The 16,541-nt window shown below is 39.4% G+C and overlaps 1 protein-coding gene across 1 annotated transcript in view; it reads left to right on the forward strand.

Moving 5' to 3' along the window:
* The window catches only part of ZCCHC7 (zinc finger CCHC-type containing 7), a 292,686-nt gene that overhangs the window by 192,139 nt on the left and 84,006 nt on the right, over window positions 1-16,541 (forward strand). The window contains exon 6 of the mRNA XM_054987272.1: window positions 257-292. Within this exon, the coding sequence (XP_054843247.1) occupies window positions 257-292 (36 nt within the window). The remainder of the gene's footprint in view (window positions 1-256; window positions 293-16,541) is intronic.

The following is a 16,541-nucleotide window of genomic DNA, read 5'->3' on the forward strand; positions in this document are numbered from 1 at the left end:
ACTTCTAAACTTTAGCAAAAGAAAGGGAGAGAGAAACTGTTGCTGGCTTTCTGACAATGGCAAGGAGTGTGTTAAACCAGTGTAAAATTCAATTAAACTGTCTAGCCAGGTTTTTGAAGCTGAAATGCAGACCCTTTCAGTTAAGCTTCTTATTTTCCTGTGACCGACACCGGTGGATACTGTGTTATGCCAAAACCAACAGGCTGTAAAGCACCTTGTTTCATGCTCACAGCTGATCAATATTTTTATTTTCCAGGCTTGCCCAGAAATATGGAGGCAGTATCACCTAACAGTAAGTAGAAACTCCTTTTTTATTTTCTTCTACACCCAGCCTATTTACTCTTCTGTGGACTGCTGACCATAAAATATAGACAAGAATCTTGTGAAGGAAGATAATAAATACCTGAAGAGTTTTTGAACTGAAGAATACATGAATATACTCTTGGGTTTTTTTTCCAGCACTCTTTGAAAACAGTTTGTATAATGGAAATCATTCTGTGATACCATCACGTCACTTTTGCTGCCCATAATTTCATCAGCAGTTCATAAGTAGAGTAATAATATACTGAGATGCCTTACAGAAGTACCCAACAGCACTATTGCTAACTTTTACCTTTCCAAAAATTATTCTTTCTGCCTTCCCCTTTTCCAAGGAAATGACTTTGACTTTGATTCAGCATTATAGCAAATAGGATGTGATGGTTAGAAATGGGATGTCGCTTAATAAAGAAACGGATTGGACCTTGTTTAGGAGGCTTTACTTTTAATAACTGCTCAATAAATAAACTCCAGTCTTCCTACTCTACTTTGTTTGCAAAGCGCCAGGGAACATTAATAGAAAAACAGAACTTCACTTTAGCTGGCTTAAGGGCAGTGTTTAATGTTCTATTCTACAAACTTTATGCAAGATTTATATTTGGCCTTACCATATAGTTATAAGAAATTAGAGTTTAAGTTGCTCATGAGAACTTTGAATTGCTTCTAAGAAATAACATAAACTCAAACAACAAACTCTGGTAACGTTCATACTTGATAGTAGGCTATATATTTTCATTTCTTTAAGGACATACAGGTATAAAGTGCATTCAAATATAATCCTACTGGCATTTTAGAATATTATGATGTTCATGTTTTCTCTTTTGTAAAATGTTGAAGTTTGGTGGCATCTGTACTGTTGATTTCAAACACACAGTTTTAAAATACTCCCTTTCTTTTTCAAATACCTTTGGCTGCCAGAAGAAACATGAAAAGTCTTTGTTGTATGATTGTGTTTTAGGAACGTTGTGTTTTAGGAAACTGTGTCATAGTATTTCATTCAAATAGAGATTTAATATAGAGAAATAACTTGGATAAATATTTCAAAGTATATTGTATTTAGCCCACTGTTGGCTATCAGTTTATAGAAAAAATGGTTCTTATAAAGGACTTTGAAAGTTGCTTCATAGAGCTTATTACAAGAATAATTTTACAGTGTTATCATTTTATATGAACCCTCTTACATTTCTGTACTACCTGGTCAGCTAAAAAGATTATCCAGGATCCCATTAAGTTGGGACAGTGTTTTCTGTAGGACCTTTTGTGTTGATACCCATATTGGTGACTGTATTTGTCTCTTAATATGTTAGCAAATCTTCTTATAAAGCAGTAAAAGAGTTTCCTGATTACTGTCTTGTTTTTTTTTTAAATCTACCTAAACTACTTAACCGCCCCCCGTCCCCATTTCTAATTTTTCTATCAATGTGAGTTATATTTTCATAGGTACTACCTCATGATACCATATGATGTTAGGATAAAGCAGGACACTTCTTGATGTAACTCAAAGGTAGACCAAACCCAAGAATTAAAAATACTAAATGTCATTTGTATATTAGTCATTACAAAAAAGGTGAAAGAATACACAAACATAGATTAGTATTGTACTTGAATTAATGATAAAACAGTTATTACACACTTGCCTCCAAGTTCAGTTTAACCTAGTTGTAATGTCTCTTAATGAAAGAGAATCCAAAGTATATATCAAATTTGCTTAAGCAGAACATTTTTATATCACACAAACCTATACCATGTGGATTATCTTTTAATCCCTCTTATTATGCATGTTTGTCAAAGGGTTATAGAAAATGTGTGGTTAATTTCTCATGCATAAGCAAGATGTCCCTAATTAATCGTTGTGAATGCTTGTACAGATCAACATAACACAGTATTTATCACTTCTCAGATTTTTGGTGATTTTATTCCTGATTTGTCCCTTTACTAAGAGATGGGGTGCCATCTATTGACTCCTTGTATTTATTACACTCAAATCGTTGCCTCTGTGCAGATAATGATGTGTAAATAACATTGCTTGTTATTTTGGGGTTGGATCTAGGGATTGCTTATGTTTGATATATCTTAAACTGTTAGATCTTTGAAGAAACCTATTGTCATTATATTAGCTGTAGCTTTTATGAATCCAGTTATGCTGCCATAATGGTGGTAAATGCTATAAAGTAAGGGCTAGAGAGAGTAAGAAATCTTTGTGCTTTGCAAATAAATGTTTCTTGTGTTGATATAATTTAATTCTTTGTCATAACAGCATTCTAGGATTCAGCCAATACAAGTGTCAAAGAAATCATTTTATGAATTAACAAATAAATAAAACACAATTAACATCATAAAGCTGTTTAAAAATACTGTATGGCTAATAATCTTTGTTTCACCTCCTACACAAAACCAGTAATTGCATAGCTTTCCCTTAGTAAATAGATTGTGAATACAGCTAGTTTATGTATTGTAAATCAAAATATTGTGTGTTCCCAAAGATAAACTGAGCTCTGACATACGCTACATCAAAGATTCCAGAAATCCAGAGTCATTTCAGTGAGGAAGAGAGGGAGGAGGTTGGTTTGTTTCTGGCATTATGTTAATATTGAAAGATTCTGTTTCCAATCAAGAAATCAGTTTTTCCCGTGTTTGATGCTTGACCTTGAAGTCATAATTCATTCTTTTATTCATATTTGTAATAAATGTGCTTACTACTTCAGTAATTCCATACAGAAATAGGTCATTTTCCAACCATTTCTGCATTTGGTTTATAACTTGTGCATTGTTAAAAGTTCAGTTTAAGATAATTTACACTTTGAGTTGCCCATCTATCCATACTGCATTTTTCATTGGGCAGATGGGGCCTAGCTCAGTTTCTCCTGAATAAGTAGCTCCTTGACTGCTCTGACCCTTTTGCTCTGAGTATATTGATTTTAGGGAGGAATGTGCGCACTCTTGTTTTAGGCTAATTTATACGAGGATGTAAGATTTGAATCCTTGTGGCTTTATTGTTGCAGGTGGAGATTATTTCCCCATGTCTGTTATGTCCATTATTAGTAAATGGTTGGCACTAGGTACAGTTTAGAAGGACACCTTGGCTGTGATCCAGAGGAACTCTGTGTATACAAAGGGCTGTGGATTTTTGGTTTTTTTTCCGTTCCAGCAATAGCTCCTTACATTTCATGGGGTCTTGTAGAGGAGCCCTAAACCGGAAGGTTTCATAAGGCATTGTGGGGCTGTCAGAAAGGGAGAGCTGGAAAATCTTGTGCAGATTTGGTACTTTAGATTTCAGCCATATCTTTTTTCTGATATAGGCTTTATCTGCTCTTGTAATCAGGAAAAGCTTTGTTTAGGTCCTAATTAGTATTAGTATTTTTAGGATTGTTTAATTGTAAGGTCTTATTCAAATATTTTAATGTCATTGCCATTAAAATTTCCTGCAATTATTTCTCCCTTTAAATTGGGGTGTGGAGTAGGGAATTTTTATCTGCTAAATGCACGTCTTGGTATCTGTCTTGTCAGTATGGTCTTTACATGCTGACTGCTTTAATTTCTTAGCCAAGGATGTATGGTGCAGTGAATTACTTGGGAACCTAACACCTAGTGTAAAATCCCATTGTAAATATAGCAAAGTTTGAAAGAAAAATCTGTGCTCCTTATAATAAGGCATCACTTCCGAGAGCAGTTCCTTATTTTTTCAGTTTCTGTTGATCATGAAGCAATAGGTACAGTATTTCAGAGAGAGATGGAATTTGTGGTCAAACAGAATGGCTCTCTGTAGCTGTAGCACTAAAATTAATGCATATTATAAAGTCAGCAATCTCTAATATTGTCTGTCGGCTCTAAAATCTTTAAGTATATATGCATGCATTTCTCTGTGAATATGAAAACCACAGAATATGTTGTATTGGACAGGGAATGGCTAAAAATATGTATGGTGCCTAAATATGTATGGTATGTTCATTGAAATGAGCCATCATCAAATTATGCTAAACTGAGATTTCATATGTAATAGGGTGCCACGTGTATGGTAGACATCAGATGAAACATGCTCTATATGTTTTCTGCTATATAAGCAGAAAACTGCCTGTCTTTTGGGCGGGGGTAAATTTCCATGTCCTTTAGAATGACTTACAGTATAAAGTACCCATTTACTACTCCATATCCAAAAAACATTACCCTGGCTTAAAATGTGTACTGCGTATAATAGGATTATAATTATTGTTCAGATATTCTGGACTTCAGAACATATGCAAAACAAGATGAAACTTTGTAAAAGGAGAAGTCAATTATTTTTGTAGGTATTTTTTACCTGCTTTTTTGTAGATGTAATGCTTTTCCTTCAGGGGATGATAATTTCTCCCATTTCTTTGCTCATTGCAAGCAATAAGGCTCCCCGCCCCCCCATCTGCTGCAATCACTCTTCTCATTTATATTAAAACCCCTTGCACCAAGATGGCCACCAACAGAGTTTTACAACCATCAGAATTTCTTTAGCTACCATCATTTAACATGCTTTTTGACAGTTTGTTAATCTTACTTTTAATTTACTTATATAAAAACGTGAACTAGTAATTTACTGCTGTGATATGCATATGTAACAGAAATGAAGGCATGTAAAAGAAATGAAGGCACAAAACATCTTTTGTGCTTGAATTTTGCGGTTGTATTTCTTTGTGTACCATTATGAAAATTCTGCCTGGCCTACCACTCCCCCCCCCCCCCCGCCGAAATAAAAATGCAAGCAGCCGTCCTTTTATGTCTTCGTGAAGACATGGTTAGAAAGAAAAGAGCTGCTTAAAATATATAAAACTGCCCATACAGTATACCAAAAATAACCCTAGATTTCAGAGGAAGAAACTTGACAGTTGTCCACAGAGTTGCTGCAGAAGGTGGAAGATTTGGCTTTTGGGCTGAATTATTCAAAGAGATTGGTTCCTTATAACACCAATGCCAGAACGAAGACATTTGGACATACGAGTCTTATAATTGTTGTTATATTGTGCCAGTGTTTACCAAAGGATGGCCTAGGAAGACTTACGTTGAAGGAATTTTTAAAATAGCAGTGTTGTTCTGTCTAGCTTTGTTCATACTTCATATATACAGCATTCTTCTGTCTTTTCATCTAGTTCTGTACTCAGGGAAAAAGTCCCACTGAGTTGTTGAGCTGATTTAAAGACTCCCAAGTTGTGTGAATATGGTGTATTGCAGTGCTCAGAACTTTTCAGTTGGATAGTTTTCATTGGGTGCAGTTTAGGCTTAATTTAAAGTACGCATATCATTTTGTTCTGTATAATGGGAAGTAACATGCTTATTCTAAGGCACCTGTGCTCTGATTCTGACAAATTAACATACGTTTCAAAATGGAGTCACCTTTACGTTGATAGTTAAATTTAAAGAGAAAATGTAACTTTTAGGGTAACTAAAATTGTTATGTGAAAAATAATCCTGTTAACTAAAAAGTAAAAACAGATTCCAAAATAATCCCTAATTCTAAATCCTCCTTCTCATTGTGTGTTTACATGCATGTGTGTGTGTGAGGGACCTTAAAAAGTTTGTTAGATTTGGGGGTGGGGGGAACCACTGTAAAACTTGCTTTTATTTCCTGGTAAGGCATTGGCTTGCATTTTGCAAATGTCTTTGTAACTGTTGTTAGAACTTTATAGATGTATTAATGATGCCAATTTTTTTTAAAAAAAACTTTGTTTATCAAGTATGGAATTATTTCTCTGTAGTTTTCTTTCACACACACACACATACACTCATGAGAGAATAGCTTTTGATTAAAAGGTATTGGGAAGGGAGGGTAGGTGAAGGGCACTTAACTCATGTTGCAACTGGTAAAGCTGAAGTATCTTAATATATGGGATTAGATTGTTAAATGATAATTTATCCCATCCCCCCCCCCCGCAGTATCTAGAAGGCAAAGTAACACTGTCTTCATGTGGGGGGGGGGGAAGTTGGTGTGTTTAAATATTTGCCAGTTTGCACTACTACAAAACAATATAACATTAGGCAAAATATGAATAGGCACTGCTGCTAGTTGCTTATTCACATAATGCAAAGCCATTTCTTAAGCATTTTGGAATGGACTAGTACAATGCCAGGCTATTGAGGAGCGAAATTCTCAGTGTGGGTAATGATTACATATGTTGGCCATTTCTGTGTATTTTATAGTTCCTGAAACTTAGCAAATTGGGCTACAGGTTCAACATGCATCTGATAGGCTGAAATCCTCGAAGTTCATGTTATAATACATTTTTTAAAATAAGTCAAGACTCTTGGTCTTTTCTTTGCTTCAACAGACTAATGTGGACTCTACTAGAAGCTTACAACTTAAATTTAATTGTAGTAATAATGCTTTACAGGCAATATTGTTATTTAAAAGGCATTTACGCAGGACTATATAGAATGTAGATAGACTGCACATTTGAATCTTTATCCCACCAAAAAACTATAATGTGCATACACAGTATGGACATTCCAGTGTGCATTTGGATGGATTTCACATTTATGGTTCCTAATCTAATCTAAGTGATGTATATATGTGGATTATTGTATATTATAGGATACTGATGTTTTCTGTAAATTGTGGACTTTCCTCCTTGACTTAACACATGATTAACAAATTAAAAAAATATAAAATCTAAGTTCTAGACTAATTTAGCTAGCACTGCCTGTTACAAGAATAGAGTTTAAATTGGAGGAGGTAAGGTTGATCAGACAATCACAAATTCCAGAAGGAACATTTGTTGCAAAACAGTCATAATAGTTGAAATAAGATACTGACTATCTAAGATTTTTGCAAAAACTTTGTCCAAAACATCTGTATCTGTTTCAGTCACCTAAGTAATCCATTCATTTTTTTTAGTTATTCATATGGTTACTCTGTAATTACTTAGAATTACTAAACAAAACAATTTGTTTCAGATATGCCAGTTAACAGCTGAAATTTCCAAAAATAGACTTAGCTCCCATTTTCAAAAGATATTGGTTAAGCAGATTGATCCACAAAGCATTCTTCCAGGACAATATTCTTTTTGACAATCTGACATTGATAGCTCAGTGGGTTTTATAGTCCCGCAACACCAAATAATAGTCAGTTTTCTGAAATAGTTACTAAGGCAATGTCTGACAGTGCAGTCCTAAACAGAATTACACCCTTTTAAGTCCACTGAAGTCAGTAGGCTTAGAAAACTATAACTCTACTTAGGAGTGTGTTGTGAATCTGAAACTTTCCCTAGGAAAAGTAATTTTTGAAGATTTCCAGATTCATTTAAAATAATACTACTTTGTTTAGTATCTGAAAATCTCTTTCTTTGCAAATACAAAGAAAGCATTCCCCATTAACACTCCTGTCCATAATCTAGTGGCATTTGGTATCGGAATTTAAATGGAGATAGTCTCATTATTTATTTATTTATTGGTTGGTTGGTTGGTTTGTTAATTTGTAATCTGCTGTCCCTGTAAGCGGGCTCTGAGCAGGTTTACATCATAAGTACATAGATACAAATAAACAGTTAAAACAATTAAAAACATTGGTAGCAATCATGGAAGTAAAGCATTTAAACAGAAACAAGGAACCTCAGATTTGCACCCTACGTAGCACCTTGAGCACACAGGGCAGGGCAGTTAAAACTCAACAAGTGTAGGGTTGGGCACATATCCCCCCCCCCAACTGGGATGGGCTGGTTGGATGATCAGTCCACCTCAATCCCCATAAGCCTGGCGGAACATCTCCATCTTTCAGGCCCAGCGAAATGATAGCAAATCTTGTTGAGACCGGGTCTCCTCAGACAGAGAGTTCTACCAGGTAGGTGCCAGGACCAAAAAAGTCCTGGTTGAGCAAGGCAAATCTCCTTGGGGGCCAGGGATCACCAGTAGTTGTTTGTCTGCTGATCAAAGCAGCCTCCGGGAAGTATAGGGCAAGAGGCAGTCCTGTAGGTATGTCAGTCCCTGTCCGCTAAGGGCCTTAAAAGTCAAAACTAGAACCTTGAACCTGACCTGTAACTCCACTAGGAGCCAGTGCAGCTGGCTCCCTGTACATGTAATGGGGCACAATCATCTTAAATCTGGTTACTTCAACTTAACTAAGTTGTGCATTGCGTAGTAAGACATCCTAATATTGCAAATTAATGCTTGTCATGCAACTTTCGATGGAGTTTGTCTGACCCTTGCAGACTCAGTTAAGATCCTTGGGATTATTTTCATTCATTCATTCATTCATTCATTCATTCATTCATTCATTCATTCATTTTCAATTTATATTCCACCGTCCCCACATTTCCAGCAGGCTCAGGGTGGATTACAGACACATACAGTTAAAATATATAAAACAATTATTATAAATTAGTAACCATAAAAACATCCAGAATTACTGCACAAGTTAAAATATGTATAAACATGAACATAGCAGCACAACTAACCAGACTAAATCATCTCCAGAGCATCTTCGTAGTAAAAAGATGATTTAAATGGGGGGTATTTTTGGTGGGGAGGGCCCAATCCACCATTAACCGGCCAGGGGGGCTCCGCCTAGCACCGCTCATATACCTGGCGGAACAGCTCCGTCTTGCAGGCCTGGCGAAAGGATAGCAAGTCTTGCCGGGCCTTGGTCTCATCAGACAGAGCGTTCTACCAGGCTGGGGCCAGGACGGAAAAGGCCCTGGCCCTGGCCGATGCCAGGCGGGCTTCCCTGGGGCCAGGGACCTTTAACAGAAGTTTCTCACTGGAACAAAGAGTCCTCTGGGGTTCGTATTATACTGGATCTAGGGCTATTACTAGAAAAACAAGTTAAGGCAGCTTCAAAAAATGCTTTCTACAACCTCTCCTTAGCCTGGAAAATGGCTTCTTACCTCGACATGGCTGACCTGGCCACCTCGATCATATTGTTTTACATTGCCTTCCATTAAAACACAGGTTGCGATGGAGTAGGAGTGTTCTCAGTACACCATCCGAGAATGCTTTCTCAGCCACAAAGCCTACTGGGTGAGAAAAACCTATAGGACAATCCAAGGCAGAGTTACACCCTTCTAAACCCATTGACTTCCATGGACATGCGTATAACTGTGTTTAGGATTGTACTGCTAGCTACTTGTATGTCTCAGCCTAACTTCAGTCACAGAATAATTGAGGATAATTGCTGTGTACACCCTTGAATTCTTTGGGAAACCAGGATGATAAATGGGGGGGGGGGAGTCCAAATAAATAATGGGGCGGATGGCGGACAAATCCCTCTTCAAAAAATGCGAGGAGTGCACCACTCCTGGTGGAGATGGCAGGAGCGTTGGTTCTAGGACCCACAGAGTTGATGACAGACCCTTTGGTCCCAAAGGCTCGGAGTCAACCAACCTCCCAATCCTGGGATACTATGGCATTAAGATGATCATTGGCCAGGGTGATCTTGGCAGAGAGTGATAGATCTGCTCCTTGGAGCAGAGTGTCAGCATATCCAATTCCAGCCGGAGCTGATACAGGTGCTAGCAAACCTCCAAAACGGAAACATAAGGACAAGAGTAAGAACAAAGCTCGGCAGCGAGACATCCCATTGGAACCGGACTAACGATTGGATCAAGAAGAGCAGCCGCCCTTAATGCTTCTGCTGGTTAGGAGGTCATATTCCATCTCTCCATTTTGGACAATAGGAGTGATAAGACAGGAGAAGCTTACCAGAGAAGGCATTCGAGCTCAAAAGAAGGACCTCATCATCAATACTTCAGAGCACCGTGGTAACCTCCCTACCCTTCGCCCAGTTACCCACGGGACTGGGAGTGTTATCCGACATGCCCGTGTTCGGCTGCAGGCTCTTCTCGGTCAGTACATAGGTCAGATCCGACATGGCACCCTTCAGTATTCCCATCAACATCAAAGGGCGGAACCGACTTGGAATCAGATGCGGAACTCTTTGGTTTGAGATGGAGCCCTAGCTGCACTTCAGAACTGGCCCTAGAGGAGGCAGTTGGTGAGTCAGATCATAGGTCACCAACCGTTGACTACAAGCTATATGTAGAACAAATGCTGCGTGTGGTGAAGTCGCTTGAGATAGATGTCTCAGCACTACAGCCGAAGGCAACAGATAACATCTTAAAGCACATCTATGCAGATACTCCGGAGGTTGTAGCCTTTCCCATGATAGAAGGGTTTGTAGAAATTATAGATGAGCTAAGACAGAGACCTGTCTCCACTCCAATCATTCAAAGAATGAAGGGGCTCTTTACAAAGTGAAGAAGGATAAATGTCCCTACCTGTTCAGCCACCCACTGGCTTCATCCATGATTGCGGAGGAGTTACAGGCAAAACAAAGGCAGAGGAGCTTCTCCACCCCAGCTGACAAGGAAGGCAAGAAACTGGATACGGTTGGTAGGAAGTTGTATTCCAGTTCATCCCTCATTATTAAGATGGCCAACTTTTTTGCCATTATGAATGGCTACCAAATCTTGTGGCAGAAAATGGCCACTTCTGGATGCCCTGCCGGATGATAAAAAAAACTCTTGCACAGTTGATCCAGGATGAAGTTATCATCCTTTCAAAACAACAGATTAACACAAGCAGACACATTTTGGATGTTTCAGCCAGAGGCTTGAACACAGCAGCGGCCTTACAGAGACACGTGTGGCGTCACGCTACAGCTTTGCCCTTTGACACCAAGAGTAAGATTGAAGACATGCCATTTGAAGTAAATACTTTGTTTTCAGAGAAAATGGATGAACATTTGGCCAAGAAGGAGGATCGAAATCCTATGGCATCCTACCCCAATCTTCCAGCCCTACAGAACACAGTATCCATATCACCCACAGTATCCCAATTCTAACCAGTCTAGGAGAAGGTTGACAGGGAAATCAAAATCTATGGCTCAACCCCAAAAAGAACCCTCTCAGGGTCGAAGGGAGCAATTATGACTAGAGAGTCAGTCTGTATCAGCTCCAAAGCTGTTCCTATGCAGATTATCACAATTTTCACATTATTGGGAGTTCATTACTAATGATAGTGTCAATTATTAACAGTGATTACAGGTTGAAGTTTAACAGTTTGCCTCCTACTTACTTGTCTGGGCAAGCCCCCGTGAATGTACTGCCAGAGCATCAAGGAGAAATCCTTTTATTATTGGGTAAAGGAGCTCTTCAGGAGGTATCAACATCTTATAATCAGTTTGGTTTTTTCTCCTGATTCTTTTTAGTTGATAAGAAAGATGGAGGAAAAAGACCCGTACTAGTCCTACGGGACCTTAACGACTACCGGATAGTATCAAAATTAAGGATGGTCACCTTACCTTGGGTCATTAACATGCTATCCCATGATATGTGGTTAGCAGTCTTGGATTTACAGGATGCCTACTTTCACATCCCTATCTATCAGGAACACAGGTGATACCTTCAGTTTGTGTTCCATGATCGGGTATTCCAGTACATGGCACTGCCCTTTGGTTTGGCTTCTGCCCCAAGGGTTTTTACCAAGTACATAGCCGTGGTAGTGACACACCTTAGAACGTTGGGGTGTGCCACTTAGCCATATTTAGATGATTGGTTGCTTATGGCACACTCCCCAGAAGAGTTAAGATCTCATATAACCCTAGTGTTGAGCACCTGTAAAGAGTTGGGACTCCTTACAGGAATGAGAAATAATTTAACTTGGCACCTTGCAGAATGTTGAAGTTCATTGGGGCCACTTTAGATTCTACTGCAAACAAGGCGTTTTTGCCTGCAGTTCACTGTACTAAATTAAGGAGTCTAGCTCTCGGTTTCCTAAAGAAACGTTTTCAGTCAGCCCATCCAGTTCAAATTCTATTGGGCCTTATGGCGTCCACGACTGCAGTTGATCCAGAGGAGTTAGCCATGTTAGTCTGCAGTAGCAAAATAGCAAAGAGTTCAGTAGCACCTTTAAGACTAACCAACTTTATTATAACATAAGCTTTCAAGAGCTACAGCTGCATCTGACAAAGAGAGCTGTGGTTCTCAAAAGCTTATGCTACAATAAAGTTGGTTAGTCTTAAAGGTGCTGCTGGACTCTTTGCTATTTTACGACTTCAGTTGTACATTTGCTTGTCCAAGAATGAGACAATTACAATTATGGTTCATCAGACGATTTTGTCCTCAGGAACAAACCCCCCAAACTAGACTTTCTATCCCCAGACGGATTTTACACTCCCTACATAGATAGACAAATGTAAAGAATCTCTCTGAAGGAGTTTGTTTCAGGTTACCTATTCATGAGGTCACTCTGACTACAGACTTATCCCTAGAAGGATGGAGTGGTCACTGTGAAGAAGTATCTGTTAATAGTGTTTGGTTGGACACTGAGAAAGAGTGTCACATTAATTTCCTAGAATTAAGAGCAGTGTATTACACCCTTAACTCACTTGCAGATATATTGTCCAAGAAAAGAGACCAGGTTCTTTCAGACAACATAACAGTTCATTACATAAACAAACAAGGTGGTACAGCTTCGAAGAAACTTTGTTTAGAGGCCATCCATTTACGGGATTGGGCTATTTCCTGGGGTATTACAGTTTCAGCCGTACATATAGCTGGGTCCCAAAACAACGAGGCAGATTACCTCAGCAGGTTAGGGAACGCCCATCATGAATGGGTCCTGAACGACAGATATGCACAGGAGATCTTCAAGAAGTGGGGGTCACCAGACATAGATCTTTTTGCCACGGAATAAAATACAAAGGCTCCTCAGTTTTGTTCCAGAAGGGGCGTTGGCAGGGACTCACTGGGAGATGCTTTCCAGACAAGGTGGACAGGAGGGCCATTTCATGCCTTTCCCCCAATCCCACTGAGTCGGAGGACAATTTGCAAAATTCAATCAGATCAGACCGTATGTATACTAATAGTCCCGCTTTGGCCACATCAGCTGTGGTTCCAGTGAAGAGAATAGCCAAAGGAAACTACATACATCTCCCCGTAGTACGAGATCTCCTTCACTTTGGCCGGATACTGCATCATGATCTGGACAGATTGCACTTAACTGCTTGGTTCCTAGAGCATTGATTATGAGATTCTCAGATGCAGTTGCAAATATCATTCTAAATGTGCACAGACCTTTGACGAGGAAATCATATACCCTGAAGTGGAACAAGTTTGTGCTTTGGGCAGAGGCGAAGGGTATGAGGTCTGGCCTGTCATTGTCATCTATTAAAGTTCATCTAGCAGCAATATCAATGTTCCACGACAATATAGATGGCAAAACGATTTTTTCCCATTTTTTATCAAAGTTGTTCTTGAAGGACCTATATAACCTTTATCCACCAAGAGCTCAGGTGGTCCCACAGTGGTCCCTGTCACTAGTGTTGTCTAGTTTGATGCTGAAACCATTCAAGTCATTGGCAACATGTAGTCTGGCCCTGCTTTCAGCTGAAATGGCTTTTCTTGTGGCAGTAACTTCTGCAAGAAGGGTTAGCAAACTGCAAACACTGAGGGTAGATCCACCCTTCTTACAGATCTTCCCTGGTAAGGTGGTTATGCATACTAGTCTCCAATTCTTACCTAAGGTGGTTTCTAGGTTTCATGTATCCCAGAGCTTACCCCTCCCAGTATTCTTTCCCAACTCTACCTCACAAAGAGAACACACACTTCACACTTTAGATGTTAGAAGACAACAAAAACAAAACAACATTTGATTTATATGCTGCCCTTCAGGACAACTTAACACCCACTCAGAACAGATTACAAAGTACGTTAGACAGGACAAAATCATTCAGGCAAAGCCAAACATTTTTTATTTGTCACAGTGGGTGGTGTCAGCCATTAGGTTAGGATACAAACTGGCAGAAGTTCCATGTCCATTCAATGTGAAGGCGCGTTCAGCGCGTGGACAAGCAGCTTCAGCAGCATTCCTGCAAGGAGTTCCATTGGAAGATGTCTGCAGAGCAGCATCACGGTCATCCGAGGAGACCTTCATAAAGCACTATGCAGTAGATGACAACTCACAGAAAGAGACTGCAGTGGGGCAGGCAGTGGTACAGTTGTTACTCGCTTGAGAGCATCACCCCACCGCCCTCATGAGTAGCTTGTTATTCTCCCAATGTGGGACTGCACTGAAGACCATAGATGAAAACAGAGTTGCACTTACCTGTAACTGTTGTTTATCTAGGTCTTTGTTCAGACACACATTCCCTCCCTCCTGCCCTCTGTGAACTCTCCATAGATTAATAAAGGGGACTCATGATGGGACTGGAGAACTGAGCGAAGGAGGGGGCGACCTCCTCCACCAGGTGACTGTTTTCAGTGGGAAAAACCAATTTGGAGTGGTCTGCAGGGGAGGTCCCCCCCAAATAGCCTAAAAGCTAAAGAAATCCTGTTCCAAGCAGCTGTCCTGTGCAAGTGCAATGTGTACCTGCACGAAGGCCTAGATGAACAGCAGTTACAGTTAAGTGCAACTCTGTTTTCTCTCTGTTTCTCCAAGCCCACAGGAGGAGGAAAACAAGATGAAAGCAAGGAGGAAGTATATAACAAAGAATGAAAGGGGGAGAAAAAGAGAGGGGGGGAGAGAGAGACTGATAATTAAATGTGTTTTTAAAAAAAACATTGTTTTTGCACTTCCGCCTGGAAATGAGCAACCCTATGTGGCAGCATTCTCTAAATTGGCTAAGGGGCAAATTTAATTAGCTATGCTTTGTCACTTGGAAGGCAGGTAGCCAGTTGGCTTTCCGTTCAGTGCTACATTGCTGTGCACGCTTCATCTGAAATTTGCAGAAATGAGAGATGGATGACCAGGCAGATCTCTGTGCAATTTGAACCGAATTCTGTGGGAATTTCTCCAGGTTGGGTAATTCCTGGCAATTTGATGGTGGAACCTGGGGAGGGCAGAGATTGAGGAAGAGAGGGAGCTCAACGGGGATGTTATGAAGTTCACCCTTCGAAGCTGCCATCTTCTCCAAGGGAAATGATCTCTACAGTCTGGAGACCAGTTGTAATTCCAGGAGAACTCCTGTCTCCGCCTGGAAGTGAGCAACCCTATGTGGCAGCATTCTCTAAATTGGCTAAGGGGCAAATTTAATTAGCTATGCTTTGTCACTTGGAAGGCAGGTAGCCAGTTGGCTTTCCGTTCAGTGCTACGATGTTTATTAGCTGTTTCTTGATTCAAGGGGACATGTCTGAGTAATTATGCTTAAGATTATATGTATCTTAACTTTCAGATGTTGGATTTCCAGTCCCCAGTTGCTCACGCTATTCTGCTTTCTATGATGGTCAGTAGGAATGGACTGCTTTCCCCACATGTGAAACATTTGATGTTTCAGCCAATTTTATATATTGTAAGTGTTTACAGTTAAATGGTTTGAACCATTAGGGAGATGAGAGTTCTCTTGGTTTCAAATAATAAGTGTCATGCTTGGGCTGGGAAGGGGGTGTTGCAAATGAAAGCAGGCAAAAGAGAAAAATGTTGGGAAAGGAAGTGTTTGAATACAGCCTTTCACTCTCTCACACGCACAAACACCCCTTAATTTACCAACAATTATAGTCAGAGGGTAAGAGAAATTTCATTCAGACTTCGCATATACATTCTATCCTGTGCCATGTTCAAAAATGATGTTTTCCTGACCATAAACAAACACATTGCTCAGATTCGTTAATAAATTGATATCTTAGTTTTAAGAGTTGCTGCAATGAAAAATTAGCTCTTAAGATCCTGAGATTGCTCTCTTGTGTCAATGCAAGTGGAGAAACTTGCAAAAGGATTACGTGTTCATCGAAACTAGAGAAAGTCTTCAATTTGCTTTTTGAATTAGGGAATATATATAGCTGTAGCATGCCTCTTTCTGACCCATGATAGTAGAGGACCTAACAACTAATCAGTTGGATACCATATGAGAGGAGTATTTCTGTAAAGAACTAGGTAATGAAACATCTTTCATTTCTTTAGGCACCCTTCCTCTGTTTTTGGAGCCCTGCTCCTTTTTTTTAAAAAAAATAAAACTTTTAAAGTACAAAGCCTCTTATCCTTTTAAACTCAATATACTTTGTAGGAAATGTTTATTTGATCCGATAACTATTACCTTCAGTTTTTGTGTGTATGTATATGCACGTGCATACTTCAGTGTGTATAATACTCTGTTAAAATGAAAATTAGTATAGTGATGGTTTGAATTGGGGTAGAGTGGTGATGTTAAAGTTTCCAAATTAAATTAATCAATATGGAATGCAAAGGAGTAGGCTTATTCTGTGGTGGTGCAATAAATGCAGCACATTCATACAAGGTCAGTGTGAACTTATCATCAACCTGAAATAATAAACACA

This window comes from Eublepharis macularius, chromosome 8 (assembly GCF_028583425.1).
Source record: "Eublepharis macularius isolate TG4126 chromosome 8, MPM_Emac_v1.0, whole genome shotgun sequence".
Taxonomy (NCBI): domain Eukaryota; kingdom Metazoa; phylum Chordata; class Lepidosauria; order Squamata; family Eublepharidae; genus Eublepharis; species Eublepharis macularius.